This window comes from Microtus pennsylvanicus, chromosome 12 (genome assembly GCF_037038515.1).
Source record: "Microtus pennsylvanicus isolate mMicPen1 chromosome 12, mMicPen1.hap1, whole genome shotgun sequence".
NCBI classification, from domain to species: domain Eukaryota; kingdom Metazoa; phylum Chordata; class Mammalia; order Rodentia; family Cricetidae; genus Microtus; species Microtus pennsylvanicus.
In genome coordinates, this window is record NC_134590.1 from 35,288,554 (window position 1) to 35,315,635 (window position 27,082).

The 27,082-nt window shown below is 41.0% G+C and overlaps 1 protein-coding gene across 6 annotated transcripts in view; it reads right to left on the reverse strand.

Annotated features, from left to right (window-relative positions):
- Positions 1-7,520: 7,520 nt before the first annotated feature.
- Positions 7,521-27,082, reverse strand: part of N4bp2 (NEDD4 binding protein 2) — a 59,102-nt gene continuing 39,540 nt past the window's right edge. For 5 of the 6 annotated variants that reach the window (XM_075943340.1, XM_075943338.1, XM_075943339.1 and 2 more), the window contains 6 exons: positions 26,795-26,913; positions 24,629-24,767; positions 20,179-20,367; positions 18,323-18,491; positions 11,960-12,083; positions 7,521-10,895 (listed from right to left, as the gene is read on the reverse strand). In XM_075943340.1, the coding sequence (XP_075799455.1) occupies positions 10,850-10,895; positions 11,960-12,083; positions 18,323-18,491; positions 20,179-20,367; positions 24,629-24,767; positions 26,795-26,913 (786 nt within the window). In that variant the 3' untranslated portion in view covers positions 7,521-10,849. The other variant, XM_075943343.1, reaches the window with a different exon arrangement.

The window sequence follows — 27,082 nt, forward strand, 5'->3', positions numbered from 1 at the left end:
GCTTTCAATCTTGCACTCGGCCACACTGTCTGTCACCTTCCTGAATAATGTGTAGAGAGTGGGTGACCCAGAAATCTGAGATTGGTTCTCTGACCTTCTCTGCTCTGGTGGCAGCCATCTCTGGGATTGTGGGATATGCCACAAATCAAACTGTTGGGAACAGAAGTGTCCTCGTCACTAATATTTCAAACTCTGGAATTCTCTCCCTTTCCACTTCCTCCCACTTTCCTTCAGACTTGGCCTTTCTGAAGCTGTTCTTCATCTTCAGGACTCAACTTCCATTTCCCTGTATCCCATTTGGTTCCTTGCCCAGTCCAGATTTCAGCCAGCCGCTTCACCCTCAGACATACAGCACCCTTAACTGACTTCAGTCGCTTCACCCTCGGACATACAGCACCCTGAACTGACTTCAGCCGCTTCACCCTCGGACATACAGCACCCTGAACTGACTTCAGCCGCTTCACCCTCGGACATACACCACCCTGAACTGACTTCAGCCACTTCACCCTCAGACATACAGCACCCTGAACTGACTTCAGCCACTTCACCCTCGGACATACAGCACCCTGAACTGACTTCAGCCGCTTCACCCTCGGACATGCAGCACCCTGAATTGCTCCTGTTATTGGGATTTGGGGAGATCCCTTGTTTAGTAGCTCCTGGGGTTTTAGCTCACTAATAAAATAATTTAAGAACGACTGAAACAGAAGCGCAAGCTGGAGGACACTTTCATTAGCACTTAGGGGAAAACTCCCAGGGCAGCTTCACAAAGGACAGTGGAGGAGGGGTCCAAACCACGTCATTCTAAGCCAGCGTGGAGGTCAGCTGCATGGCGGACCAGCAGCAAGCCCTGTGGCAGGACAGAGGCTTTAGAGAATAAGGAAGTCCACAGCATTAGGGAAATCATGCTTCAAAGGGAAAGTTGGGCTTTTCTGGGCAATTCAGAAAAGCAAGCAGACTTACAAAGCTGTTAATCCATGGGGACTGGTCAGGTTGGGTTTGTTTTCCTTGCCAGTTAACGAAGCAAAAGGCAGAAAAAAAAAATCTTGAGGGCAATAGCGGGAAATCTTCAGACACAGCAGAGTGAGCCACTAAAGAAAGGCTTCCGTCAGCACAGCAAGGCACATAAAGGCCATGGGCAAGGCAGGTTCTCCAGCAGCCCAAGTCCATGAGGGCTGGAAGTTTTAAGAGTCTTTGAGAGGTCTTTGTCCCCTAACTTGGGGTAAACATGCTGACCTGGCTTCGAGCTTTTCAAGGGGCCTGGATAGGAACAAAAGCTTGCTAGGCCTTTGTTTTAAGCTACCAGGTTTTTGTCTCATGTCAGGAGGTGATCCAGGTGGAGAAATAGATATGCTAATTAGGTTGGTTGTGGTGGGGAATATACAAATGTGTATATAATGTACACATTTAATGCATGCATACATCAAAGCACAAAGTTTATGCCTTAGGCACAATTTTTGTCTTACCTTAATAAAACTGAAGACTGAAATATGTGGGAGGGGCTGGATAGATGGCTCAATGGGTAAGAACGCTTGTTGCGCAAGCATGAAGGCCTAAGTTTGCATTCCGAGGGCCCACGTCAGCCAAGCGTGGATGTGCGTGCCTGAAGGTTAGTGAACTAAAGCCCAGCAGGGGTGAGAAAGTTGGGCCAGGAAAGTTGACTTGATTGATGACACCTTCAGGCTGTTAGGATCCAGAAAGCTTCTGGTATGATCAATAAGCCAACCACCTTGAGACAGGTGGGAACAGACCAGCAGAGGGAATCTTCCATCCCTAAAGTTCCCTTTTCTGCCCTATAAGCCCCAGGCCCCCTCTGCCCTTCATTGTTCTGACTAAAGGACAAACTGCTTCGGAAGAGGTCAGTCTCCCCTTTTATTCCTGTGTTGGTATCAATCCTGGTCTAACACCGCCTATAACCCGAGCACTGGGGGCAGAGGTGGGGATCTTAGGAACTTTCTGGCCAGCCAGCCAAGCTAAGACAGTGAGCTTCAGGGTCAATGAGACCCTGGATCAAAAAGAACGGTGGAAAGTAACAAAGACTCCTCCTCTGGCTTTTGCGCGCGCGCGCGCGCGCACACACACACACACACACACACACACACACACACACACACACACACGTGTTTATGTGCACGTGCGCACACGCGAGCGTGCATACAGATGGAAGCTTTGAAATTTGAACAGGACGGAATTGGAAAATGTTAGAAAATGAGTAGAAACTTAACAGTCTTGAGACTAGTTAGAGAAACCCACGATGCCAGTAAGCCCTGTTAACAACAGGTAGTTAGCCAGTTGGTGGTGGTGCACGCCTTTAATTCCAGCAGTCAGGAGAAAGAGGCAGGCAAACTCTGTGAGTTCAATGCCAGCCTGGTCTGCAGAGTGAGTGCTAGGACAGGATCCAAAGTTACACACAGAAACCCTGCCTCAAACAAACAAACAAAAAACCCACAAAAACCCAGCACGTAGTTGAGTCCTGGTTTTCCCTTAACTGATTGCAAGTCCTAACAACTTAAGACCCAAGCTGAAACGCACCAAGCAGGAACTGACTGGCTCCATCACTTCTTGGACAAGGTGCTCACCTTTGTACCTCAGTTCTTCCCCGCACCCCACACTGACCTGTTCTGAGGACTCAGCAAGTCACTGCATGTAAATGTACAAGGGTACAGAGACCGGGACTTAGTAGGAGCAAGGATGAAGTCTTTGGTGGGGGCTGTCCACCTTAAGTGTCTGCAAAGTTTACTTAAAATGCAGGGTCCAATCAAAATTTAAAAAATTTAATTTTGAACAAAACATTCTATAGTTCTTGTGCATTCAGTTTGAAAACCACTACTTTGAAGGAAAGAATTTTTTAGCTTTTTTTGGGGGGGGGGTTGTTTTTGTTTTTCAAGAGTTTCTCTGCGTTAACAGCCAGTTTCTCTGGCTGGCCTTGAACTCAGAGATCCTCCTGCCTCTGCTTCTCAAGTGCTGGGATTAAAAGTAAATTTTATAATTCTCCTTAACATATCCATTTTTGTTTTAATGTTCCAAAAAATAAAAAAAAAGCCACATACAATAGTTCTGTGTATTGTTTGCTGCTGGATAAAATGCTCCTGGGAGGATGTTAAACATGTCCTGGAGCTAGGCCACTTCTTGGAGTATTTCTGCTTGAGACCTTACACTCCTGAAGCTTGAATTCCTGATTCTCCTGCCACCACCCCATCCCCTGTATGCCAGTGTGCATTCATCCGGCTCCCTGGTACACTTCTGTATATCCCAGCAGCCATGATCTTCGTTGTCAACCTGATGGCAATTACCATGGAAAACCACTTCTGGGAATGTCTACAAGGAGGGCGAGGTGGCCTTGGCTGTGGAGAGCCTCTCCCATGGGCTGAGGTCCTGATGTCTATGAGGGTGCTGAGGTTCAGCGGAGGGCGAGGTGGCCTTGGCTGTGGAGAGCCTCTCCCATGAGTCCTGATCAAACAGAAGCCCATGGAGCAGCAGCATCCATCTCCCTCTGCTTCTTCACTGTGGGTGCAGTGGCCTGCAGCCTTCCCCCCAACGTCAGGCCTTCCCTGCCACGATGAACCGTACCTTCAAACCAGGAGCCAAATACGTCCTTCCTTCCTCCTCAGATTGTCTTCGCCGGGTAATTCATTACAACTAGAAAATTAACTACCCAGAGTGTTCTGGGTTTTCAGGGCCTTGCTATGCTGCACAGACTGACCCTAAGTAGCTAGCACTAAACAGACATACAACTGCCCCAGTCAACCTTATTTCTAGTGCATGGTTTGACAAGTCTTACCAGTGTAGCCTTCTGCTCCACTTCTAACGAGCTTTCTGTTGTAGAGTGGAAAGCTTGTCTCCCAGACCACGCTGATGCAATTCTCTATGCAGAACAGGCCCTCCTGGGCTCTGCAGGTAAGGTACACGGCACAACCTGTTGCTACTGCCCACTCTGCCAAGAAGTCACGTCATAAAGATACCTCAATTTTCTGCCAAACTTTTCTGATACCTACTCTGGGTGGACCGAGAATGGCTGTGGTGGTGATACCATAGCGGCTTCCTTCCTGGTGCCTCAGCTTTAAGTCTGGCAGAAGTGTAGTTACCAGGCAGGGTAATTCCGCAGTGTTCAAGAACACATTCCCAGAGAGAAGCCTATGGCCCATTTCTTTAAGCAGTCCACTAACTTAAAAAATAAGCCGGGCAGTGGTGGCACAACATTTAATCCCAGCAGAGGCAGGGGGATCTCTGTGAGTTCAAGGCCAGCCTGGTTTATATAGCAAGTTCCAGGGCAGGCTCCAAAGCTACACAGAGGAAAACCGAAACAATGATGATGATGATGAGATGATGATGATATTGTTTTCAGTTGGACACAGTGGAACATATCTACAGTTCCCATACATGGAAGGCTGAAATGGGACCAACTAGTCTGGGCTACCTAGTCAGAGCATGTCTCATTAAGACAGGACAAATCAAAGCCAACAAATCTCCCACATAACCAAAAAGGTCTGTACATTTTTAACTGTATTCAAAAGTAGACATTATAGTAGATAATACCCATGCCATCTTTAACAGTAACTAACTTATTTTGCCAAACTGATCTTGTTTTTAAGACAGGATCTCTCTATATAGCCCAAGGTAACTCCAAATTCATGATCCTCCTGCCTCTGCCTCTCAAGTGCTAGAACAGTGTGCACATCAGTCTTGATTCATAAGTAACCCTACCCCCTTCTCCATTCCCTCCCCTCTTCCTGGGCCTCTCCCACCAGTCCACAGCACTGGTTCTCTGCCCACCACATCTGAAGCAAATGTCAACCACATCCTTTTGGGCAAGCACTGTTGAAGCAGTAGACTCTTAAAGGTTCAGAGTAATTATGTATCCACTCAGTGTTCACACTGTTGATGTCTTTTATTGTAGTACACTTAGCTTTGTTTTGCTGAGCTAGTACCCAAATAAAGTCCACAGATTGCAAGCGGTTGACACATTTCAAGTCTTGATGTCTAAGTCCTCCCTTCATCTGTGTGGTTTTATTCATGAAATTGGATTTGAAGAAATCATCTTGTTTGCTTCCTGCTCTCTGTATTTTGGTGACTCTGCCCGATGATTTGCTAGTTCAGTCTTCCACAATTCCCAGAAATTGCTGGGTACAAAAGCTTCATTAGGCTTCTTCTTCAACAATGAAGGTGAGTTTTCTGAGATCTGCATTAGCCTCTGCCAGGTAGCTAACAATGGCATTAGCAGTCTGGGAACACTTAAACTCAGCTCACAGCCACTGGGGGGCAGAGGATGCGGTGAGGGGTGTTGCTTTTTACTACCATGCGTTCTATGTCTTTAGGCTACTGATATGTGAAAACCAAAGATTAAAACCTCTGCTCATGGCCAAGACAATCTTCCTTGCATCCTTCTGGAGTGGGAAGACAAAAGTATTTCATTTGTTCTCATCCCTTCAAGGAGAAAGTCCTTTAGGGTGCTCATGTTTTTGAGGGTGTCTCTTACCAATCCCAAGTGTTCTGGGCTTTGTCGTCAGTCTCGTACCCCAAGTTCAAACTGAGTTGTGACCAGAGGCACCGACTGAAAGGGTGATCTCACCTGGTTCTGGCATAACCCTAACAACTTGCCAACTACGCGATGTTTTCAGAGAGTTAATACCTTCACTCAGATCTGTAGTTGTCCCCAGTCCCCAATGTGAAGTCCAAGTATATACAAAACATGTACATCTCTCATATTAGACAGGTCAGGCTGGTGTAGCGATCCCAGAAACGTGATTAGGCTTAAGAACCCTTCAGGGAGCACAGACTGAAAGCCATGTCACTAAGTCTTTTCCTAAGGAAGACCGCAAGGCTGCAGTCCTCAAGTCCTCTTGCGATGAGAGCAGGACTTACTCCCACAGTTAAGAGCTAGTAATACTTCTCATTTTCTTTAGAGGGCATCCTAAATTTCTCAGGTGTTTTTTTAAAAAATGTTAACACTTTAGATGGATGTAATTAACAGGGGGGCACAGGGTAATATTAAGCATTATCACAAGAACAACCTACAGGCCTCACCTAGTCGCTACAACTAAGTTGTCAAATCAAAGTGATCCTGTTAGCAATTAAGTTATGAACCCCAAAGCCATTTCCTCAGATATATTATTAAAATTACCAAAATACTTAAAATCAAAACAGTTAACATTGTAGGTTTTCCTTATTACTCTTCAGTATTTAGAAATTATCAACCGCTTGCTAAAGAAACACAGTGAGCACTAATATCTACATATTTATGTATCATAGTAAAAATGACAAGGCAGAGACTATTCATTTTCTTTCTTCCAAGAAAACACTCAAAATTTAGCTGAACAGAGGGCAGGCAGTGTGAAGTGGGTGCCTTCCCAGCCTTTCTTGAAGGTACATGTGACCACATGACTACACTCTGGCTAATAAGATGCAAACAGAGATGTCCTACAGCAGCTTCCAAAAACAACCTTCCAGAGTGCTCGCGCTGCCTACTGTACTTCCCGACCTCCTTCCAACAAAATGAAGTGGCTGGAGGCCCAAGTATGGCAGAAAACCACAAGGACTTAAACCCTCCAGAAAGCCTCATGGAAGAGAGAGCTCACACCACTCTTGAGTCTTTATTGCTGGCATCTAACATCAAGAGAGAAATAAGTCATGATGTTGTGTCTGCAGTACTTGGTGCTCCCTAAACACTGGCTTTCTGTAGATACAGGACAAAGGCAACTTCATAAATGGGAGATTTTCAAACATGCTAACCAGCCACCCTGTCCTCTTGTCTTCTTCTTAATTATTCTTATTTGAGACAGGGTCTCACCACCGCTGTCTCTTCTGAAACCAGCTATGGAGACCAGGCTAACCTTGGAATCATGGAGATCTGCCTGCCTATGCGGCATCCTGACTGCTGGGGTTAAAGATGTGACCACCATACCTAGCTCACTTTTCTTTTTTTTAGGACATATGCAGCTGTTACACACTAGGGATCAGTTAACTCTTCTAGTCCTGTGTGTCTCTATCAGTTGAACTGGGGTAGCACCATCTATGTAAGAAGAGCCCCTAGAGACCCACAAGTAAACATGTGTGAACATGTTAGGCACTGTAAGTCACTACACACATATTAACTGATGAGAGCATAATAAACCTATGGGTAGACGCTGTCTTACACTGTATCTTCAGAACAAGTGCTCAATAAATACTCACTGGATAAATATTTTAACATCCTTGATAATTGATAAATTATTTTGCTTTTTGAGCTGAATAAAGCTGATGTAAAGAGTATTATTTGTGTTCCTAATAGGCATAAATAATAGCTCCTAATTTTGATGTCAGTTAGACAATGCAAGGGTGTAAAACGAGAAGGCTGAGATGCTTCTCTAGGCCAAATGTGAACCAACCCACTTACAAAAGCAACACAAGCTGGCACAGTTGTACAGAAATGGAAACTTTATGACACTGTTCCCAGAGAATCACAAAGATACATGCAAAAATATTCCTTAATATAAAAGCCACTAAAGCTTCCACATCAAACGAAAGATTTCTTCACATTGGACTGTGACTAAAGCATTTTATTAAATTAAGTGTGTAATTTGCAAATGGTTTCATAAGAAATTTTAAAAGCAAAGTTATAAACATTTTCAATAAAAAAGTACAGAGTTGACAGCAAAAATCACGTTTTTATAGTACAAACAAAAACATTGCTTCTAATATATACTGTCTGAGCAGCTTATAGTCTCTCTTCAACCGCTAGCTGCAGTGTGGCACAGTAATGAGACGTCTGGGGTAAACAACAATAACAACAGGTTCATCATCTGACCACAGAAGTCAACCGCTCAGCTGTGAGGACACAATGAATGAACGTCGTCATCATCTAACTGAGGTCATGAGGCCTTAGGACACAGAGGTTCTAGCCTTGCTTCTCTATTCCCAAGTAATACTGTAAACTTAAATTACACTTTAAAAAATAAGCACCATTAACATACATTCTACATCACCTTGCTTTTCCTTTTAAATGGCACTTGGTTTTGGCCACACAGACATTTAAATCTGTTTTCTTTACAAGTAATTAAAAATAAGCAACATTTAAGCACAGCACAGAGCATTATCAAATGTCACCTCATTGCACAACGGAAAAGCACTCGGAAAAAACAGCACACATTATTTTTGTCTGTTTCAAACATTTTTTTTGAGAGCAGCTAAAACACTGTCAGAACAATTTCTTGAGTTTCAAAAGTTTCCAATTGCCAGCTCAGAAATAACTAACCTTGTCATTACACGTGTCCTTCTAAAGCAAACAGAACACTTGAATTTAAAGAGAAAAAGAACAAACAAAGGACAGGAAACCACCCGAAGGAACTGGAAGCTTTCCTTCTCCATATATGTTAGAATACAATCATTTCAGCCCCAGGTTCCACCATGTAATACGGACCGTATTTAAAAACAGGATTAAAAGTAGTGTGGGAATACTAATAAACAGAAGAAAATTTCAACTCAAAAATAACAGTGGCACATGAAGAGCTAATGAATGTCAGAAGACATGCTCAGGTTGTCTCCCAGGAGTCAGGAATGGGCTGGACGGTCCTGAGGCCCTGGCCCCGCTGCACTCCACCGCGGTGTCCTGTCCATTCTCTTCTCACACGGGCCGACAGCAACAACGGACTATTAGATGTATAGAACTGCTACCGAGAGCTTCCAAGGTTTTGGAAGAAATCCTGTACTTTTAAAATGCTTTAAAACATTAGGTTTACAAAGAGTTCTTCTAACCTGGATTATTTCTAAACCATCTTTACTTCTGACATACAAAATTTAGAAGTGGAGAAAAAAAAAAACCCATGATCCCCAAAATATCTACCTTTGGCTGGCACATGAGATTCAGAGATTGGCAAAAGAAAGATCAGAGAATGTTCTTTCATAATTGTAACTGCTTAGACAATACCAGATAGTAGGGTGGGGAGAAATTTTGGGACTACAAATATATATATGTATATATGTATAATGTTCAAGCTTTGTGTATTTATAGATAATAATTAAGGAATAGGAAGCCAAGCATGGCAAAGCACATCTATAATCTTAACATTTAGGCAGGTAAGGCAGAAGAATTGTGAGTTTGTGGCTGACTTGCTGTGCGTAGTGACGTCAAGGTCTCTATTAGGTCACTCCATCACACAGAACCACGGCCGGACTTCTCAGAATCAGGCCGTGCACAGCATCAAGACAGCTGCTTCCCCTTGGCCTCTCCAACCACAGTGCGCCAGGCTTGTACTTCTCCTCATTGCTCCCTTATTAATTATAATCACAGTAATATAATAAGACTATCTCAAGTACTCAAATATGAGTTTTTTAAAAGATGAAAAATATAAAACACAGAAAAAGAGTATGTAGCTGCACACACTCCAATAACTGCAGGTTTAATACTGTTTCTCACTGTTTAAATCGTATTAACCTGAAAACAGAAATAAGCTTACTTCAGTAACTACTGATTATGGTTTTTGTACTAAGTTATAAAAGGGAACTGCTTTTTTTTAATATATATAACACCTCTGAGCACTACCAAAAAGTGAGACACTACTGCAATTTTTAAAACAAATTATTACAAGTCTAAAAATATAACTACTTGAATATCAGTAATCACTAACCATTTGCAGGTAATAAACATGGATTTTTGTTTTTATGGCAATAAAATTCAATGGTAAGGCTCTTATTTTAAAAGCATGATTCACAAGATGTAAGAACGTGGTTTTGAGCTTTATTCCCGCTAACATATCTGTTCTTTGGGGGCTCATTCTGTCTGTTAGTATTCTTCAGTGCAGGGCAATGCCGCATTCTGATGAAGGTGATTTTGTAAGCCAAATAAAAAGCAACATAATTGTTTGCAAACACTGTATATGTTGAAAATACTCTGTATATCCAAAGTTAAATTTATTTTAACTACTATCTCATTATAGAAAAATTACACTTCACCATACTAAGTCTGTATAAAGGAAATTTACATTCTAACAGGACACTGGCCCAACAGAAGCCAATGAGACTTTTCTTTCAGAAAATTGGCTCCTTTTCAAAATAAAGGTAAAAAAATCTTTCTAATTACAAGGGTTTCTTTTACAGTTATACCAAAGTATGTTTTCACACTTATATCAATAGGATTTTTAACTCACGTAGCTTAGAAATGACGTTACAAGTATAAAACAGCCACTTAGCACTGTCTGGAGTAACTCTCGGATGGGTCCACAAGCAGTCCTGTAGGCAATCTCCTCCTCTGAACTGAGACTGCAGCTTAGTCTCAGACCCCGCTTTCCTCCCAGGAAATGCACAGCACAGAACAGCACAGAGGGAAGGGATCAAGATCAGAGACACAGAGGAAAGGATAACCGAGTGTCCGCCCATCTGCATGGGACAGCAACGTCAAGTGACTCTGTGTGACAGGCTTCGAAAGCAGAAAGAATCCGTGTTCTGCTGATCATCCTCCCCCTTTACTATTTTGAACCCAGTCCTTTGAGAGCCAGGAACCAGGTTTCAAAAGCACAGTGCCCCTCACAGGCTTCTACAGACTTCTCTAGTAGGAAACGGTTAACACAAAGGCAGTGTTTTCATTGTTCTTGTTTTGTGTTTTCTCCTAAAAACAAACTAGAGTACTTAAGACTTTTAAACTGCAGGTGATAATTTTTTAGGCATATTATAATCAATAAAAATTCTTTTTAATGTTTTACCAAGTAACAGACTGGAATTGATCCAGTAAAAAAACTTTCCTTGGATTCTGAGAAACCTTTTTCTTGTTTTATATTCCTAATAAAACACATCTGAGAGTAGAATTGACTGAATTACTACAGATAAAACCAATTTCAGCCTATAAATCTTCATGCCTCTAAGTCAGGGCTTTTAAATCTTACTTTAGCATGACCTTCAAGCACCCTGGCTTAATTTCAGAGAACCTGTGGAAATGAGAAAAGAGTTATTTAAAATGTAAACATTTCAAACTTAAAAAAATCTTTTAATCAATTCAAATGACCTATACTTTAATTTATTACTAACACTGCATCTTTTATTAACATCCAAGACCAATAATGACTTATGGTCAAAGCAAAAACAATCCTAAAGCTGTGGGTTATTCCTAGATCACTGGTCAATATAATTTACAGTTTTTCCAAACTTCTCAATCCTGAATCTGACCTTCCTGAGGAAGAGCCTGCTGTATGAGAGAGAAGATGGTGTATTCCATTGTTTCTGGGCATCAAGAACGCACCAAGGAGAGCGCTCTGATACATAGACGAGTCTCGCTCGTCTGGCCATGTGAGGCTGTAAACTGTCCTGTGTCAACCTCAAGAGGCACACCAGTACCTGAGACAGTTGTTAATACGACACAGCTCTAGCCTAACCAACTCAACTGCAGAACTAGTCCCGAGAGACTTCTAACTTTCACCAAGTAATATCTCATTGCACAGCACATACAAAAGTCTCACACTAATTGAAATTGGAAGACTGGAAGAAAGGGGAGAGACTTGAGAAGTGGTATTCTCAAAGAATCTATACTTGGAATTTTTCTTGTCAGTTTCTATTATAGACTACAAGGGAAAAGGGACACTTCATATCTGTCAATAAAAATTACTAATGCATTTAACTTATGAGGACTTATCATTCACTTAGAACTTCTGCTAAAGTTTAAACATACCCAAATTATAACTATTTCAGCCAGTGTCCCACACACTCTGTCTTTCAAAATGAGCAAGTCTTAAGACTCATGTATCTAGTTCTGTGGGGTAGCACATTACAAAGGAATACAAGAAGATTTTGTTTTTATAAATTTAAATTATAAAATGACAGAAAGTCTTAGCAGATCATCACTGACAAAAGCCTTATTTTCCTTTGATTTCTCATCTACCAGACAAAACACATCTAGCAAGAAAAGCTATTCTCTAATTATTGATCTGCGACTGACATCAAATAGCTGGACTACGTACTAGCTTTGAATATAAGCACAGTAGAAGCCTGCACTCACCTGAAATTGTGGCTTGTGAGGTATTTAATGACAGCTGGCTTGATGCGGGCAACTCCTCCCTGGCTGTGGTTTCCTCTCCCCGTAATCACAGAAAGGTAGGGCTTACCGCCATTCTGCTTAAATTCTATTAAAATAGGAATTGGAACAGTTAAAATAATTTTCTACATTCTCAGTACAAAATCTACTCAAAAGCATATGAAATTACTTTCATGGTGTTTTAGGAGATTTAAAATTTGTTTTTAAACCACAGAGAGACCCAAAACAGTTTATCATTGAAAGCCATAAGGACCAGGCCTAGCAGCACACACTTGACAGCAGAAGCTGAGAGACATAGGTTGTAGACTTGGAGGCAGCCAGGAGTACAAGATGAGTTTGAGTCACTACACAGTGAGACTCTACCAGGAAAGAAAAATAGTAAGCTCAAGTTAGGAGAGCAATTTCTATCCTCTACAAGTCTTTCTGAATAATAATGACAACAATATTAATTATATCTAAAAGTTATTACACACATGGACTCAGACAATGCTTTAAAGACATATTTTTGTGAATTAGAATCTCCCTAACAACCTTATTAATGAAGTACTTTACAGCCAACCAAACCAGTATGAAACACAGTTCTGCCACAAATTAACTGTGTGTGACCACGCGCAAGCCTGTTTTTCTTCACATTAGGAAAGGGAGATGATAACAGTCATTACTTTATAGATTGTCTTCCAGGTACAGCTGGCTATTATTGGCAAATCTAATTTTAACATAGCCCTACTATCAAATATAATCCACTGTTAAATTCTTCCCAGAAGAGAACTTTTTGAAATACTGAATGACACTGATCTCTCTCGCGCGTGCTCTCTGGTTTTTTGAGACAGGATTTCTCTTTGTAGCCCTGGATGTCCCAGAATTCACTCTGTAGACCAGACTGGCCTCAATCTCAGAGATCCACCTGCCTCTGCCTCCTGAGTGCTAGGATTAAAGGTGTGCGCCACCACCCAGTGACACCGATCTTTTATTTTGTTTTTGTTTTTTTTTTTGTTTTTCGAGACAGGGTTTCGCTGTGGCTTTGGAGCCTGTCCTGGAACTAGCTCTGTAGACCAGGCTGGTCTTGAACTCACAGAGATCCGCCTGCCTCTGCCTCCCAAGTGCTGGGATTAAAGGCGTGCGCCACCACCGCCCGGCAAACACCGATCTTTTAAAGAATGCAGTTGCTACTTCATATTTAACCCTGAGAAGGTAAATATATAAACCCTGAAATCAACAACAGCTCTATAGAATATCAACAACAAAACCAAAAAGTCCTATTAATAATAAAGTACTTGATATAACAAATTTGTTTCTCATTCATAAATAGCCTAAGTTTTATCTTTAGTATAAAACATTATGAACATTTCATTCTGTTCATTAAGTTACCTTAATAAAATGGAACCAAAATATTATTTTCCAAGTCTCATTATATACAGGGCAATACTTGGCTTATAATTTTATTTATTTATTTACTTATTTGAGACAGGGTCTCACCGTATTGCCCTGACTGACATGGAATTCACTATGGACACCAGGCTATCTTATAACTTACAATGATCTGCCTGGACCACCATACCCAACTAGCTCGGAATTCTAAAAGGCTATGCTGTTAGGACAGGAGAGTCATGAGTCCAAGGCCAGCCTGGGCTGCCTACACAAGAAGGGCCGATCTCGAGACAAACTGAAAGCTTTCATTTTAATTTTCTTGAACCCATTCTCATCACTTTCACTTCTGCCTCAGCAGGCAGGTCGGTCCCCATCACCTCTCTACTAACAGTGCACAGCTCTGAAAAGACTCTCCAGGTGATTCACATACTTCAAACCCGGAGCAGCTCAAAAGAGAGTTGTCTAGCTAATGTACATGCTTACTGTCTAGAATACAGACTGTTCCTGATATTTATCACCTCTGAAACACTCTTTAACTTAGTCTTAAGTACATTCAGATTGCTAATAACTTTAAATTACAAATGCTCAAATGATTCCCAAAAAAGAACTCCTCTAAAGAATTGTAAAAAGCCAAGCAGTGGTGCACACCTTTAATTCTACCACCTGGGAGGCAGAGGCAGGAAGATCTCTGTGAGGTTGAGGCCAGCTTGGTCTACCTGGTCTACCTAGTGAGTTCCAGACCATTCAGAGAAACTCTGTCTCAAAAACAAAAACCCACTCAATTTTCATCTTATTAATGACAGTTCTCCAATTACCTGAAACGTGTTATGGAGCAATCTTTTTGTTTTGTTTTGGTTTTGGTTTTTCGAGACAGGGTTTCTCTGTAGCTTTGGAGCCTGTCCTAGAACTAGCTCTTGTAGACCAGGCTGGCCTCGAACTCACAGAGATCCATCCACCTACCTCTGCCTCCCAAGTGCTGAGATTAAAGGTGTTCACCACCACTGCCCGGCTGCGATTTTTTTTTTTAAATTAGAGTTGAAATAACATTTCATTCAGCTGATTAACGTTTCGTGTTTGTTTTGTTTTGTTTGTTTGTTTTTTCTCTTATAGGCCCTGGCTGGCTTTGAATTCATGGTGATTCTCCTGTCTCACCCTACCAAGAGCTGAGATTACAGGTATGAGCCACCATGTCCCACTTGATATGTTTGCTTCTTTTACTTTCAGACACGATCTTACTTACACAGCTCTAGCTGACTTGGAACTCGCTATGTAGACCAGGCATCCTCAAACTCAGAGATCCGCCTGTCTCTGCCTTCTGAGTGCTGGGATTAAAGGAATGCACCACTGTGCCAATCTGATCTATGTTTAAGTAGTTATAAACCCAAAGGTTTTCCTTCCCTTTATTTTTCTTTACTTTTAATTTTAAAAATTAGAGTTCTTTATCTGAGATTTCCAGTCTTTATTTTGCTGACTGTATTTCATGGTAATGTATTGTTCCTCTTCCCCATGAATCCCTATTACTAATTGCATCCAGACTCTCGACTTTCCAGTTTATCCGAGGGTAGAAAGACTTCACAGGTGGGTAGGACTTCACCCACAAGGCACACAGGACACAGATGTCTCTATTCATCCGCAGTTTAGAAAGTGCTTTTATATGATGGCTAAAACTAATGCAAGGATACCCCCAGAGTCCTCCCAGCCCCAGACACTTCTACTCAGCAATCCTGCCATCTGGTGGTAAGGGGTAGACACGCACAAGCACACACAGATGGCTTTGGCTTCAGAAAACTATTTGCACCTTGGATCTGAACAAACACTACCCTGGGCAAGTTACCAAAGTCTCTTTTTTCCTATAAATTTTTATTTATATAAAATTCTCATAACATAATGTTCTTCATTTTCAAACTTTACAGTTCAGCTGGGCCTGGTGATGAAAGCCTTAGTTGCAGCTACTTGGGAGGCTGAGGCAGGATGTTCACAAGTACAGGGTCAACCTTGGCTACACCAGCCTGGGCAACTTAGTGACATCTTGTCTCAAAACAAAATAAAAAACCCTTATTCAGTAGTGTTTGTCGTTTTTGGTTCTTTAGCATATCAACAATGCTACAGCTACACAATCAACATTGTTGCTTCCAGTATTCCCTCCTCTCAAAAGGAAACCATGTGACGGTCAGCAGTTACTTCATATTACCAGTTCCAACCCAAGCAATCACTAATATTTCTGTCTCTAAGGACATTTCATGTAAATGTCACTTTTTGTACTGGTCTTCTTTTATGTAGCATTCTTAGAAGTTCATCCATGTATGAGAACTTCATCTTCATGGACAAGTAAAATTCCATTAAACAGAGTACTACACTCTGTTTACATACACACACACACACACACACACACACACACACGCATCACACACACACGCATGTAGGAAAGAAGGAAGGGGAAAACATTTCACTAAGACTAAAAGGAAAGACTGCATGATGACACTTACATGTGGAATCTGAAAGGTCAAACTCCTGGAGTGGTTCAAGGCAGAACAAGAAACAATGTGGGTCAAACAAAAGGCATAACTTCTCAACTGCAGGAATGAGTTCTGAGATCTAAAGTACAGCGTGACAGCTATCAACATTGCTACACTGTGATGGGTAAGTCATACTACCATGGCATCTGTTTTGCTCTTAAAGTAACCCCTCACCCACTCATTGTCTTACTTTTCTATCTACTGGACAGAGACACTGTAACCATGGCAACTTATGGAAGAAAGTTTATTGGGAGTTCACAGTTTCAGAACTTACAGTCCATGACCACCATGACAGTGAGCACACACAGTGCTGAGCAGTAGTTGAGGGCTTCCATCACTATCCAACAGTAAGAGCCAGAGAGCTAACTAGGCATGGTCTGGCCTTGAAACTTTACCGCCTACCCCCACAGACACACCTCCTTCAATAAGGCCACATCTCCTATTCCTTCCCATTCCCAGCAATTGTAGACTCAAAATATATGAGGGGAGAGGGGCCACCTCATCCAAGACATCTCATTCATACTTCTGTAAGTAACCCCAATAAACTCACTAATTCACCAAGTAAGCCTTGGTGGAGGTGGTAGCTTTTCTGTCATGGATTCTCTATCAGGGCTGAGCATTTGCTTTTATCTCCCAGAGTCACACAACACCATCTCTCGAGGCCAAGATTCTAGTTATTAAAAGTACTGGGGTACTTGGCAGTTACAAGCACTCGCTGCTCTTACAGAGGACCCACGTTCAGCTCCAGCACACACAGAGGCTTACGACTATCCATAACTCTGACTCAATGGGATCCCACGCCCTCTTCTGACCAGGCAAACAAATAGTACACATATTCGTGCAAGCAAAATACTCATATACATAAAATAAATTTTAAAAAATATAAGTACTGAGGTAAGAAGACTACAAAACAATTTTAGCAAACAAATGCAAAATTTAAAAACAATTATAACTTGATGGATATGGCGGCACACGCCTTTAATCCTAGCCCTTGGGAGGCAGAGGCAGGCGGATCTCTGTGAGTTCGAGGACAGCCTGGTCTACATAGAGAGCCCAGGACAGGGAGAGCTAGACAGAGAAACCCTGTCTCAAAAAAAAAAACACAAAACAAAACAAAAATGTTTTGGGGCTGGAGAGATGGATGGCTGAAGGACAGTTCAGCAGTTAAGAGTAAAGCTTTTCCAGAGGATCCTGGCTCAATTTCCAGTACCTACATGGCAGCTCACAACTGTCTGTAATTCCAGTTCCAGGGAGTCTGACACTCTTACACAGATATACATGCAAACAAAACATTAATTCACATAAAGCATGAATAATTAAATCTTTAAAAAGTAAAATACAGTGCTGTCACACAAACACAAAGACCTGAAGTCAATACCCAGCACCCATGTAAAGCTCAGAGCAGTGAGTTGTGCCTGACTGCAATAGCAGCACTGGGAAGATGCAGACAGAAGGGTCCCTGGGTTTGCTGGCTATTCAGCCCAGGGAAATCAACAAGGTCCTAGGTTGGTAAGAGAGCCCACCTCAAAAAATAAGATGGAGAAAACAGAAAAGGAATTATATATACTGAACAGAGAGGTACTGCATATATAGAGGAGATATTTTAACAGGTAGGAAGGATATAGAATAAATTTTACGATGTTGATTTCCAATAGAAAAGAAAGGTAGAGAAGAGATTGAGAGAAGTCTAATAGGAAGCATTTTAAAAATGAGAAACAGTAAACCGCCTGCACATGCTATGGGATTCATTGGTCTGTGGGCATTTCTTATATTATTCTGCAGCCTCTTCAACATAGCTGCAATGTCTCAGAATAAGTTGATGAATTTTCAATCTTGCATATCAATCCTACTTTATCACAAGTGGTACGACTGAACTGATAAATGTACAGATAAAGTATGACAATGTAGGGCATCTTTATAATTCAAAATTTCTCCAGTAATGACAAACAGATGACTTCCAGTATCAGTGTTCGAGATAACTCAAATAGATTGAGCTTTCTATGAAACACTACCAACTGATAATGAAAATGAAGCAAGATGCTATGCCAACATGACACTTCAAGATCTCTAGCTGAAGACCATGGGAAGATGCAGAATTTAGGAAATTACAGGTGGAACCTTTCCTCCTGACCTGTGTGACTAGACACCAGCAAAGGAAGGAGCAGGGACACTGCAGGCACGTAGACAGCCTGCCTGTGGGAGCAATTCTGCAAAAACCTATCTCCTTACTTTTGTACTGAACAAACGTCTACTGCAGACGCTAGTCAAGACAAGTCCCACTTATCAGTCACAGAGGATTCCCACATTACACTGGACCTCATTCTTTACGGGATATAAATAATTCCGAGAAGGAAATCTTAACATCACAGATAGCCCCAGTCTGCACAGATATCCTCTGCATGTGGCAAGGTCTATCAACACTAAGACATGAGCACATTCCTACCTTCTGTTTTCCGCTGTAAAACTGCCGTCAGGTGCTCTATAGCTTCATCCACATGCAGCCCATGCAGGTCTAAGACATTCTGTGGCAGCAGAGAGGCATTGACCTTCTCAAAGATCTCCACAGCAGCGAGGTGATTGGCTTCTTTCATCTTCTGCTCATGAAGACTGCCCTTTAATCATAACACATCACCAACAGCCACTTATGATTAACTACCACTTAGTCCAGTGGATCTTAACCTTCCTAATGCTGGGACCCTTTTAACAGAGTTTCTCATGTTGTGGTGACCCTAACCACAAAATTATTTCTTTGCTACTTCATGACTATGATTTTATTACTGTTATGAATCATAATGTAAATATCTGACATGCACGTTTCAATTCGTGATCCATAGGTTGAGAACAGTTGATTTAGACAGTCAAGAAGCAAAAGTGCCCTAAATAAAAAAACAGAACATCTAACATCTTGATGTAACAAGCTAAAGGACAAAGATGAACCAAACTTTGGAAAAATTCAGTAATTAAATAATATGGTTCTTAAACTACTCCATCACAGTTTGTAAAGTAAAAATAAAAAATTCTTAAACAAAAATCATAATAGGAAACTTAACAATATTTAGCTTAAGAAAGAACCAAATGGTTTAATGCTTGATTAATAAAGTGTATTCTTTGATAATCCAGGGCCACAACTTGATGCTCCCTTCCAACACCTTCTTCTATTTATCGCCCTACAAGGTCTGCTGTCAGGCTTCAAAGGGCTATACTAATATGACACCTTCTAGTCAACAAAAGAGTAAGCGTATGAAGCCACAAAAATGAAAAGGGTACTTCTTACATGACCATGCAAAAAAAAGCCCAGCCCAGAAATTTTATTCTCTTAAAAAATATTACCATCCTTTTCCTCTTTGTAACATAAAAGTGATGCTTGGAGGCTAGGGGGATAGCTCATGGTTAACATCACTTGCACAGCAAGCTTGAAGACAAAGAGTTCAAGTCAATGTATCAATGTAAAAAGTTGGGCATACTCGTATTTGTCTTAACTGCAGCACTAGGGGAAGAGACAGGTAGATTCCGGAGTTCAAAGGGAAGCTTCTAGTTCCCCCTGTCTTACAGTAATAAATGGAAAGTGGTAATGGAAGATACCTAGTGTCCTCCTCTGGCATCTGTATGCACAGAAATATGCATTCAAAAACTCCTGTGCTCATACCAAATACATACACAAATAACACAACACACACAAATAAGTAAGCAAATAAAATGCCTTATTTAAAATCCAAACATTATAGACAATGTAAGAAGACTCATGTGATTCCAGCCTAAGACAAACTTTTCTGCTTTCTTTCCTTCAGGAAACTTCATGTTCAGACATACTACTGAATACCAAATGCTCGGGAGATCACTAGATGATCTGATTTAATCTAAAGGAAAAGAGAACAAGCCATAATCCCCCAGCCTAGAGGTAAAGGGCCATCTTCCAAGGAACTTGGGACCTAAGGCACAAGAATCACAAGTTCAAGGCCAGTCTGGATAATTTTGTGAGACTCAGTCTCAAAATAAAAGATAAAGAAAAAAGAAAAGGAAAGGAAAAGCAAAACAGAGGGCTGGATGAGAGCAGCTCGCACTGACGACGGAAGAGCGGCTGTAGCTCGTGAAGCTACACTACACAAGCAACGACAGGCCTGAGCAAAGCACACAAATCCCACAGTCACAGGACTCTTTCGTATTAGCCCACTTTATACGTCACTTATATAATCTCTATATTCCTTCCCAAACAACTGTTAAGCCAAAACTTAGTGTAAGTATCATGCACTTCAGACTACTTGAACTGGTAAACAAGCTGTAATCAGTTTTCCACTTCACCTGCTGAGCATAAAAGGTGGCCACGTTCTTCTTCCCCATGCGATAGGCTTCCTTGGCCTTGCTGTAGCACTCCATCCTCTTCTGCTGGTGCAGGAAAGCCTCCGCCCTGTAGTCATCATACTCGGGGTACTCAAAATCCTGGAAAGACGAGTCCCCTGCCGTATCATCAGTCTCTCTCTGTTTCTTTGCCTAGAAGAACACAATATGTAATACACAAATATAACTGCAAAATGGATGTCTTATCACCATAAAATGCATATATAAACTAGGCTGTGAGCCAGGCTTGATGGTACAAGTCTGTAATCCTAGAAATTAACTGGGGAGCAAAAGCAAGAAGATCACACAATCAGATGTGTTGAGGGAGGTATGGTCATAAACAGGCAGGACGATCAGGACACACTTGGCTACACAGTAACTGGAGGCAGTCTGTACATGAGACAGAACAAAAGTAAAACCAGCCAGGCACGGTGGTGCACACCTTAAATCCTAGCACTCAGGTGGCAGAGAGTCAGATCTGAGTTTAAGGCCAATACAATGTAGCCTGGTCTATGGAGAGTTCCAAAAAGGGGGAGGGGGAGAGGGATAAGAGGGAGAGAGAGGGAGAGACAGAGAGAGAAAGAAAAAGAGAAAAAAGAAACAAAATGAACAACTAGACATCTTTTTCCTCAGTGTCTACACTAGCTTTTTCGTGTCAGTTACATTACCTCTTCTTTAATCACTTTTAGGAAACACTGAAATGTTCTTCAAAATCATTAAAATATAATCAGGACATAAATCAAGCCAAAAGATAGAAGGTAAGATAGAGAGTTGTAGGAATGCAATCAGCACAGAAATCCAACTTTTGGTTTGTGGTGAAGCCTATCCAAAAGGTTCCAAAGTCTTGAATAGTGTTGCACACCCATTCTCCCAGCACTCAAGGGCAGAGGCAAGGGTTCAAGGTCATTCTTGACTGCGTGAGGAATATAAGTCAGCTAGATATATGTGTCTTGTTTTAAACAAACAAAAAGTTTCAATGTAACAATGAGAATTTTCAACTTAGAATTTTTAAAAGCCAATTAAAAACAAATAATTAAAAAGAGAGAGAGAGAGAAGTCGCTCAGGGGGATAGTTTTACTGTCCCCTTGGGTCTGTGCCATGCCAGGAGACAGCATCACCACTCCGTGGGCCCAGTGGATCACGGTAATAGCAAGGGCCTCCAGAAACTATCCAACTAGTGGAGCTTCAGCCTCAGCCTCACCTGCACCTAGACCAGTTATAGCTGGAGACTTAATACTTTCTGCACCTGGAGGAGTGACCACCGAAGCTGTTGCCCCGCCTGCATCTAGAGGAGCAACATCTGAGTCTTGGGCCCATTTACACCCGGAGAAACAATCACCAGAGGCTCAGTCCTGCCTGCAACTGAAGGAACATTCAACAGAGCCACAGCCCCAAGCCACACCAACTGAAGGAAAAGGGACCTCCTGAAGCACAGGCTCCACCCAAACCAATTGGAGGAAAAGATGGGTAGACAACAAGGTTAGAATACACTCAACAACACAAAGAGCAATACAGCAACACCAGAAACTAGTGGTTCTACAGCAATAAGACCTGAACATCCCGACACAGATGAAGCCAAATACTTAAAATTACTTTATGAAAATGACTGAGACCCTTACAGAGGAAATGAAAAATTCCCCTAAAAGAAATGGAAGAAAAGACAAACAAAAAATTGGAAGAGATCAACAAATCCCTTAAAACCAATAAAAGGCAATCAAATAGGTGAAGGAAAACGTTCAAGACTTAAAAACTGAAATAGAAGCTGGGCAGTGGTAGCGCACACCTTTAATCCCGGCACTTGGAAGGCAAAGGCAGGTGTGTCTGGTCTACAAAAACTAGTTCTAGGACAGCTAGGGCTATTACACAGAGAAACTCTGTCTCAAAGATAGATAGATAGATTGATAGATAGATAGATCGATAGATCGATACATAGATAGATGATAGAGAGAGAGAGAGAGAGAGAGAGAGAGAGAGAGAGAGAGAGAGTGAGCTAATAAGCCAAACAGTTTATAATTATTGTAAGACTCTATGTATTTCTTTGTTACTGAAAGGCCAAGGTGGGACTTTCATTATAATTTTATACCTGTCAGAATGGCCAAGTTCAAAAACTCCAATGATAGCTTATGCAAGAGAGGATGTGGAGTAAGAGGAACACTCCCCCATTGATGATGGGAGTACAAACTTGTAGAGCTACTGTGGAAATCAGTGTGGTGGTTTCTCAGAAAATTGGGAATCAATCTACATCAAGACCTAACAATACCACTCTTGGGCATATACCCAAAGGATGTACACTCATACCACAAGGTCATTTGCTCAACTATGTTCATAGCAACATTATTTGTAATAGCCAGAACCTAGAAACAACCTAGATGTCCCTCAACCAAGGAATGGTTAAGGAAAGTGTAGTACATTTACACAACGGAGTACTACTCAGTGGAAAAAAACAACAACAATGGCATCTTGAAATTTGTAGGCAAATGGATGGAACTAGAAAAAGCCATCCTGAATGAGGTAACTCAGACCCATTAAAAAAAAAAAAAAGGAGGGGGGGAGGGGAGGGAGAGGAAGAAGAAAAGAAGAAGGAGGGAGGGGAAGGAAAGAAAGAAAAGAACACCTCATGTAGATGGCATGACCAATAGTAAAAAATCATAAATACACTTATGAGTCAGTTTCAACCTACTATTAGCCACTGTGGTAAGAAAAATTCAGTAACCTTTTAGAAAAAAACCTATGCCTAAAATCTCAGCAGCATGGAGGCCAAGCGATTGTACTGACAACAGAATAAACTACGTAGTGAGATCCTCTCAGAATCCAAACACAGCAACGAAGTGTGCATGTGTGTGTGCACCCACCTGTGCGCATGATGTAATTATCCAAGAGAACAACGAAGTGTGCTTGTGTGTGTGCACCCACCTGTGCGTGTGATGTAATTATCCAAGAGAACAACGAAGTGTGCATGTGTGTGTGCACCCACCTGTGCGCATGATGTAATTATCCAAGAGAACAACGAAGTGTGCTTGTGTGTGTGCACCCACCTGTGCACATGATGTAATTATCCAAGAGAACAACGAAGTGTGCATGTGTGTGTGCACCCACCTGTGCACGTGATGTAATTATCCAAAAGAGAACAACGAAGTGTGCATGTGTGTGCACCCACCTGTGCACGTGATGTAATTATCCAAAAGAGAACAATGAAGTGTGCGTGTGTGTGCACCCACCTGTGCACGTGATGACGTAATTATCCAAAAGAAATCCTTATACAAGTTTCTAATGTAAAATACAAGATAATGAAAATAGTAATTATTCAAGCTGCCTATATGGTTTCCATTAAGGAAGAAAACTATTTTTTAAGATAATATTCTCAGTATGTTCAAATGTCTTTAGACTATCAAAAACTAATGTTTAACAAATGAAACACAGCGATCTCTAAGCCAACTCAGTTTTCACTTGAATATAACAACTTGGAAATTATCATTTCGCTTAGAAATATTACCAAGAATTATATTTATAATGTACTCTATAAAACAATCTACAGTGACACATAGGTTTAAAATCTTAAAGTCTACCACTTAATTTATAGTAATACTATGCTGTGGGACAATGGTCTGTAGCCTGTCAATTGTATTTTAATAAAATGCTGATTGGTCAGTAGCCAGGCAGGTAGTATAAGTGGGACAACCAGACAGGAAGTAGAGGTGAGAAAGGAGAATTCTGGGAAGAGGAAAGCTTGGTCTGCTGTCCTGATCTGGCCACAGAGCAAGCAAGATATAACTGCCTCACCGAAAAAGGTACCAAGCCACGTGGTTAACATAGACAAGAATAATGGGCTAATATAAGTTATAAGAGTTAATAAGAACCCTGAGCTAATGGGCCAATCAGTTTATAACTAATGTAGACCTCTGTGTGATTTCCTCGGGACTTAACGACTATGGGAACCAGACAGGACAGAAATCTCAGTCAATAATATTACAAAATAGTGTATGTATTATATAACACATATAATCTCTAATTGATAAAAATAAGGGAAGAAAGGTTTGCAAGTACTGACCAATACATAATTAACAATTGGGTACAGAATTTCCTCACTAATATTTTGTTTAGACCCTGGGACTGCAGAGACTTGAAATAGACATCACCATGTTCTTCAAAAAATTAATTATGAGTCAGGCATGGTGGCCCATACCTTCAATCCCAAAGATAGTCAGATCTTAAAGCCAGAATGATCTACATAGAGAGTTCCAGGCTAGCCAGAGCTACACAGAGAAACCCTGTCTTGAAAACAAACTCAGAGATCCACCAGCCTCTGTTTCCCAAGTGCTGGGACTAAAGACATGAGCCACCACCACCCAGCAACAAATCATAGTTTCATATACATTTATTTGCCAAAAGAGTACAAGATCCAATTCCTCCATACCTTTTTCTCTTTTGATTTCAGTGCAGTATGAGAAGTGATATTCTCATTTTGGTGACCGCATTCTTGAGCGACAACTGTTTTCACAGGGTCTCCTTCAAGAACACAGTTTAGAAACTGTACTGTGTGTTCCAGTGAATAGCTGTTTAAATATAATGTTAATAAAAGAAAATGAAAGTTCTGTGGTATAAATTCAAGCAATCTCTAAAAATATAAAAAAAATGGGCTGGAGAGATGGCTCAGTGGTTAAGAGCACTTGCTGCTTCTGAGGAGAATCCAGGTTTTCACAACAGCATGCAACTTTAGTTCCAGAGGAGCTAATGCCCTTTAAGCCTTCTGTGAGCATCAGACACACAAGGAGTATACATGTAGGCAAACACTCAGATACATAAAAAATATTTTTTTAAAAATTTTAAAGTGTAAGAAATTGGCTTATTTTAAGTTTTTAATATTGAAACTTAATGTACTTGAAGATTCAAGAAGAACCTCTAGGAAATCTCAGGAAAAATAATAATTGGGCCCTTTTTTTTTTTTTTAAGATAGATCTCACAATATAGCCCTGGTTGCTTTGGAACTTGCTACAAAGACCAGGCAGACCTAAACTCAGAGATTTGCCTACTTCTGCCTCCTTAATGCTGTCAAAAAAAAATGTTTTAAACAATACTAAGGATCTTTTTTATTTTATTATGTGTATGGATGTTTCACCTGCATGTGTCTATGCACCACATGCATGCCTGGTGCCTGCGGAGAGCAGAAGACGGCATCAGGTTTCCAGGAACTGGAGATACCTACCATGTGGGTGTTGTGAGCCACCATGTGGGTGTTACCAACCAAACCCTGGTCCTCGGAAGTCCAGCCACTGCTCTTACCACTGGGTCATATCTCTAGTCCATGACTTGGAAAGTTTTTAGTAATAACAATAATGGGCAGGTACAATAGATCAACAGACAAAGATTGTTTCCGCCACACCTGATGCCCTGAGTTTGATTCCCAGGATCCACATGTTGAAAAGAAAAGAGCCACGACCTCCACACTTACTGCTTGCACACACAATAAATAATTGAATGAATGAATAAGCAAAAAACTCAGATGTTTGGAAAAAATATGTTTAACCTCATTAAGCACTACACAGTACACACATTCATAAAAACAATCTATGACTCATTAATATGCACACTTTTGTGTTTATATACCAGTCAAAATTAACTGAGCTGGGGATGTGGCCCAGTTAGTAGAGCACTTGTCTAACATGCAGGAAGTCCTGGGTTTCATCCCTGGAATTGTTTAGAACTGGCCATGAAGGCAGAAACCTGTAATCAGAAAAAGGTCAGAAGTTCAAGGTCATGTTTAGCTACACGGCAAATTTAAATGATATCCTGGGGAAACGTGAGACCATCAGTAGATTTTAATTAAAAAAAAAAAAAAAAAGGGGCCGGGCGGTGGTGGTGCATGCCTTTAGCCTTTAATCCCAGCACTCGGGAGGCAGAGACAGGCCAGCCTGGTTTACAAGAGCTAGTTCCAGGACATGAACATAAACCAAAAGCTACAGAGAAACCCTGTCTCGAAAAATCAAAAAAAAAAAAAAAAAAAAAAAGGTGTGTGAGGTCCTGGATTCAATCCCTAATACCAAAGTAGTAGCCGGAGGCGGTAACATGACAACTCAGTTTCTTCTAATTATTTATTCTGGAGTCAGGCTTATCTAGTGCATGCCTGTAGCCCACACGCCGAGTTCCTGGGTTTATCTGAGGCACATCAGCTGCACTGTTTCTCTTTTATCATCTATATTCCATAAATCTTTTGGGGAATTATAAAGTTTCAATTTCCTTCCAAAATCAAACACAGATAAAATACCCCCATGCCGGTATTTATATTGTAACAATCTGAACACCACGAGGTTCTAGTTTAAAAATGAAATCAAAGAGCCGTCTGCCTCAGTCCCATGTTATCTGGGCAGGTTTCTCGTGGTGAAAAGGTAACAAAAAAATTAAGGAAAAAAAGAACAAGGAATACAAATTGCTAGAAATTTTCACTTTCTGTATTATATGTATTAAATCTAAACTTAATTATTTATATTATATTTAATCAGAAAAATGAACATGAGATTGTTTGGGATATACTTCCAGTGACATTAGAGTAAAAAAAATCACAGCCAGTCTGTCTAGCACTCACTTGTGATCTTTGAAAATGTCCATCAGGAAATTTTGGTTAATGGCTGGAAATATTTTAAAGAGCTGCTTCTCCTTTAGTTTAGTGGCACAGTCTTTTTCAAACATAAGTGTCTCCCTTTTCTAAAACAAAACAGAAAAGAATCACCCTTATGATGAAATTTATAAGCCAGACAATACTGAACGAAAGCCTAATTATTTTGTTGCAAAAACACCAACAATTTATAAGCAATCGCAGCCTTTCCTCGCTGATTAAAGGCAGAAGTTAGTAATATAAGTATTCTTACACTAT